The 6000-nt window shown below is 59.7% G+C and overlaps 1 protein-coding gene across 2 annotated transcripts in view; it reads left to right on the plus strand.

Annotated features, from left to right (window-relative positions):
- The window catches only part of pdhx (pyruvate dehydrogenase complex component X), a 205286-nt gene extending 199698 nt beyond the window's left edge, over positions 1-5588 (plus strand). For both annotated transcript variants that reach the window (XM_067993632.1, XM_067993633.1), the window contains one exon: positions 5141-5588. In XM_067993632.1, coding sequence (XP_067849733.1) covers positions 5141-5405 — 265 coding nt within the window. In that variant the 3' untranslated portion in view covers positions 5406-5588. The remainder of the gene's footprint in view (positions 1-5140) is intronic.
- Positions 5589-6000: the final 412 nt, after the last annotated feature.

The following is a 6000-nucleotide window of genomic DNA, read 5'->3' on the forward strand; positions in this document are numbered from 1 at the left end:
GCATCCTGTGGATGGTACACACTGCAGCCACTGTGCGCCGGTGGTGAAGGGAGTGAATGTTTAGGGTGGTGGATGGGGTGCCAATCAAGCGGGCTGCTTTGTCCTGGATGGTGTCGAGCTTCTTGCGTGTTGTTGGAGCTGCACTCATCCAGGCAAGTGGAGAGTATTCCATCACACTCCTGACTTGTGCCTTGTAGAAAATCAGCCAGTGGCAGCAATGAGGGCAGACCTTTTCGAACCCGCAAAATCGGATCAACTAAGATTGTCCGGCACCATGAGAGAGCAGGGAAGACAAGTGGTTAGTACGGGATCAGGAAAGGGGAGCAGGAGCAGAAAAAACACGGCAGGAGGAGCCCAGGGGGAGAAGGGCCAAGGGAGAGGGCCAAGGGAGAGGGCACAAGGTCAGGAGAGATGGTGGGCGCAGGAGAGGGGGAGCGGTGTGAGAGGGCAGGAGAGAGGGAGCGGTGTGAGAGGACAGGAGAGCGGGAGCGGTGTGAGAGGGCAGGAGAGAGGGAGCGGTGTGAGAGGGCGGGAGAGAGGGAGCGGTGTGAGAGGACAGGAGAGAGGGCGGGAGAGAGGGAGCGGTGTGAGAGGGCGGGAGAGAGGGAGCGGTGTGAGAGGGCGGGAGAGAGGGAGCGGTGTGAGAGGACGGGAGAGAGGGAGCGGTGTGAGAGGGCGGGAGAGGGGGAGCGGTGTGAGAGGGCGGGAGAGGGGGAGCGGTGTGAGAGGGCAGGAGAGAGGGAGCGGTGTGAGAGGGCGGGAGAGAGGGAGCGGTGTGAGAGGAGAGGGAGAGAGGGAGCGGTGTGAGAGGACGGGAGAGAGGGAGCGGTGTGAGAGGAGAGGGAGAGAGGGAGCGGTGTGAGAGGGCAGGAGAGAGGGAGCGGTGTGAGAGGGCGGGAGAGAGGGAGCGGTGTGAGAGGACGGGAGAGAGGGAGCGGTGTGAGAGGACGGGAGAGAGGGAGCGGTGTGAGAGGACAGGAGAGAGGGACCGGTGTGAGAGGGCGGGAGAGGGGGAGCGGTGTGAGAGGGCGGGAGAGAGGGAGCGGTGTGAGAGGACGGGAGAGAGGGACCGGTGTGAGAGGGCGGGAGAGAGGGAGCGGTGTGAGAGGGCAGGAGAGAGGGCGGGAGAGAGGGAGCGGTGTGAGAGGGCGGGAGAGAGGGAGCGGTGTGAGAGGGCGGGAGAGAGGGAGCGGTGTGAGAGGACAGGAGAGAGGGACCGGTGTGAGAGGGCGGGAGAGAGGGCGGGAGAGAGGGAGCGGTGTGAGAGGGCGGGAGAGAGGGAGCGGTGTGAGAGGGCGGGAGAGAGGGAGCGGTGTGAGAGGGCGGGAGAGAGGGACCGGTGTGAGAGGGCGGGAGAGGGGGAGCGGTGTGAGAGGGCGGGAGAGCGGGAGCGGTGTGAGAAGACAGGAGAGAGGGAGCGGTGTGAGAGGACAGGAGAGAGGGACCGGTGTGAGAGGGCGGGAGAGGGGGAGCGGTGTGAGAGGGCGGGAGAGAGGGAACGGTGTGAGAGGACAGGAGAGAGGGAGCGGTGTGAGAGGGCGGGAGAGGGGGAGCGGTGTGAGAGGGCGGGAGAGCGGGAGCGGTGTGAGAGGACAGGAGAGAGGGAGCGGTGTGAGAGGACAGGAGAGAGGGACCGGTGTGAGAGGGCGGGAGAGGGGGAGCGGTGTGAGAGGGCGGGAGAGAGGGAACGGTGTGAGAGGGCAGGAGAGAGGGAGCGGTGTGAGAGGGCGGGAGAGAGGGAGCGGTGTGAGAGGGCGGGAGAGAGGGAGAGGTGTGAGAGGACAGGAGAGAGAGGGACCGGTGTGAGAGGGCGGGAGAGAGGGAGCGGTGTGAGAGGGCAGGAGAGAGGGAGAGGTGTGAGAGGACAGGAGAGAGGGAGAGGTGTGAGAGGACAGGAGAGAGGGAGCGGTGTGAGAGGACAGGAGAGAGGGAGCGGTGTGAGAGGGCGGGAGAGGGGGAGCGGTGTGAGAGGACAGGAGAGAGGGCGGGAGAGAGGGAGCGGTGTGAGAGGGCGGGAGAGGGAGAGCGGTGTGAGAGGGCAGGAGAGAGGGAGAGGTGTGAGAGGACAGGAGAGAGGGAGAGGTGTGAGAGGACAGGAGAGAGGGAGCGGTGTGAGAGGGCAGGAGAGAGGGAGCGGTGTGAGAGGGCAGAAGAGAGGGAGAGGTGTGAGAGGACGGGAGAGAGGGAGCGGTGTGAGAGGGCGGGAGAGAGGGAGCGGTGTGAGAGGACAGGAGAGAGAGGGAGCGGTGTGAGAGGACGGGAGAGAGGGAGCGGTGTGAGAGGACAGGAGAGAGGGAGAGGTGTGAGAGGACAGGAGAGAGGGAGCGTGTGAGAGGGCAGGAGAGAGGGAGAGGTGTGAGAGGACAGGAGAGAGGGAGAGGTGTGAGAGGGCGGGAGAGAGGGAGCGGTGTGAGAGGGCGGGAGAGAGGGAGCGGTGTGAGAGGACAGGAGAGAGGGAGAGGTGTGAGAGGACAGGAGAGAGAGGGAGCGGTGTGAGAGGACGGGAGAGAGGGAGCGGTGTGAGAGGACAGGAGAGGGGGAGAGGTGTGAGAAGGCAGGAGAGAGGGAGAGGTGTGAGAGGACAGGAGAGAGGGAGAGGTGTGAGAGGGCAGGAGAGAGGGAGCGGTGTGAGAGGGCGGGAGAGAGGGAGAGGTGTGAGAGGACAGGAGAGAGGGAGCGTGTGAGAGGGCAGGAGAGAGGGAGCGGTGTGAGAGGGCGGGAGAGAGGGAGCGGTGTGAGAGGGCAGGAGAGAGGGAGAGGTGTGAGAGGACAGGAGAGAGGGAGAGGTTTGAGAGGGCAGGAGAGAGGGAGCGGTGTGAGAGGACAGGAGAGAGGGAGCGGTGTGAGAGGACAGGAGAGAGGGAGCGGTGTGAGAGGACAGGAGAGAGGTAGAGGTGTGAGAGGGCAGGAGAGGGGGAGAGGTGTGAGAGGGCAGGAGAGAGGGAACGGTGTGAGAGGACAGGAGAGAGGGAGCGGTGTGAGAGGGCAGGAGAGAGGGAGAGGTGTGAGAGGACAGGAGAGAGGGAGAGGTGTGAGAGGGCAGGAGAGGGGGAGAGGTGTGAGAGGACAGGAGAGAGGGAGTGGTGTGAGAGGGCAGGAGAGAGGGAACGGTGTGAGAGGACAGGAGAGAGGGAGAGGTGTGAGAGGGCGGGAGAGAGGGAGAGGTGTGAGAGGGCAGGAGAGAGGGAGCGGTGTGAGAGGGCAGGAGAGAGGGAGCGGTGTGAGAGGACAGGAGAGAGGGAGCGGTGTGAGAGGACAGGAGAGAGGGAGCGGTGTGAGAGGGCAGGAGAGAGGGAGCGGTGTCAGAGGACAGGAGAGAGGGAGCGGTGTGAGAGGACAGGAGAGAGGGAGTGGTGTGAGAGGGCGGGAGAGAGGGAGAGGTGTGAGAGGGCAGGAGAGAGGGAGAGGTGTGAGAGGGCAGGAGAGAGGGAGAGGTGTGAGAGGGCAGGAGAGAGGGAGCGGTGTGAGAGGGCAGGAGAGTGGTTCGGGAGCAGCCAGGATCATGGAATGGATGAGGTGGAGCACAGTCGCGGGCAATCTCTCTTTTTATGTTAAACTGTCACTGTAATATCAAGTGTTGGATTTGTCCCTTAAAGTGAAATAAGAAGAAACACACATAGAGACAGAGAGAGAACGGGAGAGCCACACAGAGACAGAGAGAGAACGGGAGAGCCACAGAGAGAGAGAGAGAGAACCGAGACCCACACAGAAAGAGAGAGAGAGAACGGGAGACCCACACAGAGACAGAGAGAGAGAACGGGAGAGCCACACAGAGAGAGAGAGAACCAGAGACCCACACAGGGACAGAGAGAGAGAACGGGAGACCCACACAGGGACAGAGAGAGAGAACGGGAGACCCACACAGAGACAGAGAGAGAGAACGGGAGACCCACACAGAGAGAGAGAGAGAGAACCAGAGACCCACACAGGGACAGAGAGAGAGAACGGGAGACCCACACAGGGACAGAGAGAGAGAACGGGAGAGCCACACAGAGAGAGAGAGAACGGGAGACCCACACAGGGACAGAGAGAGAGAACGGGAGACCCACACAGGGACAGAGAGAGAGAACGGGAGACCCACAGAGGGACAGAGAGAGAGAACCAGAGACCCACAGAGGGACAGAGAGAGAGAACGGGAGACCCACACAGGGACAGAGAGAGAGAACGGGAGACCCACACAGGGACAGAGAGAGAGAACGGGAGACCCACACAGGGACAGAGAGAGAGAACGGGAGACCCACACAGGGACAGAGAGAGAGAACCAGAGACCCACACAGGGACAGAGAGAGAGAACGGGAGACCCACACAGGGACAGAGAGAGAGAACGGGAGAGCCACACAGAGAGAGAGAGAATGGGAGACCCACACAGGGACAGAGAGAGAACGGGAGACCCACACAGGGACAGAGAGAGAGAACGGGAGACCCACAGAGGGACAGAGAGAGAGAACGGGAGACCCACAGAGGGACAGAGAGTGAGAACGGGAGACCCACAGAGGGACAGAGAGAGAGAACGGGAGACCCACAGAGGGACAGAGAGAGAGAACGGGAGACCCACACAGGGACAGAGAGAGAGAACGGGAGACCCACAGAGGGACAGAGAGAGAGAACGGGAGACCCACAGAGGGACAGAGAGTGAGAACGGGAGACCCACAGAGGGACAGAGAGAGAGAACGGGAGACCCACACAGGGACAGAGAGAGAGAACGGGAGACCCACAGAGGGACAGAGAGAGAGAACGGGAGACCCACAGAGGGACAGAGAGTGAGAACGGGAGACCCACAGAGGGACAGAGAGAGAGAACGGGAGACCCACAGAGGGACAGAGAGAGAGAACGGGAGACCCACACAGGGACAGAGAGAGAAAACGGGAGACCCACAGAGGGGCAGAGAGAGAGAACGGGAGACCCACAGAGAGAGAGAGAGAACGGGAGACCCACACAGAGACAAGCAGGTGACTGACGACACACGCTGGTAACTGACACGAGCGGGTGACTGACGACACACGCTGGTAACTGACACAAGCGTGAGACTGAGGACGGGAGCAGGTGACTGACACGAGCGGGTGAGTGACAACATGTGGATGGGGGTCGAAGGCTGCAGTGAGATTAAGATGGTAATTTTCTTTGTGTTCTGTTTTTTTAGTATCTCCAATTTGGGAATGTTTGGGATCAGCGGATTCAGTGCTGTGATTAACCCTCCTCAGGCTTGTATCCTGGCCATCGGACAGTCACGCCATGATCTGACAGTTTCTGAAGATGACAAAGGGAACCCCAGCCTCTGCCAGAAGGACATGATGATGGTCACTCTGTCCAGCGATGGCCGGGTGGTGGACGATGAACTTGCATCTCAGTTTTTGGAGAACTTCAGGCTCAACCTGGAGAACCCAAAACGATTAGTTTTGTTCTAGGACGCCTTATCTGAGCTTTATCTTACAAGGGATTTGGGATGAAACATGGAAGGCATCACAGAATGTATTTGCGATGCTCAGAGTTTATTTTATTGTTAGTGCTGTAACGTTACAGTAGAATGGCTGCCCTGCCTTGACTGCTACCAGTATGTAAGGCCAAATAAAAGTTTTGCTTGTTATTTATTTCATTGGTTTGCCATCTTCATCTCTTCATTACCAGTACTGCTTGACTTCAGGCATCTTCCTTCTGCTCGGGGGAAGCAGAAGTGAGAGGCAAGCAGGCCAGTGAGCACCAAACTCCACCAGTGCAGCAGTGTCTGGAATGTACAGCTAGAAGAGCTGCAGGATCAGACAGAGCATTAGACCCCCTGCACCCCATCCCCTGCAATGTCTCGCGCTCTCTGTGGGGTAAGGTGTCCTACAGAAAGGACAAATATTAATTTATTGAAGGTGGTTGCTATGTGGCCTGACAGTCATTGTTTTGGTAGTTTTGATATGCTAGCTGTTCATGGGATGTAACCCTCCATCAGGTGCTCAGCTGTGTATAATTACTGGGGTGGTCGCAAAATGGCAGCTTTGTTTATTCTACGTTATA

This window comes from Heptranchias perlo, chromosome 12 (genome assembly GCF_035084215.1).
Source record: "Heptranchias perlo isolate sHepPer1 chromosome 12, sHepPer1.hap1, whole genome shotgun sequence".
Classification (NCBI taxonomy): domain Eukaryota; kingdom Metazoa; phylum Chordata; class Chondrichthyes; order Hexanchiformes; family Hexanchidae; genus Heptranchias; species Heptranchias perlo.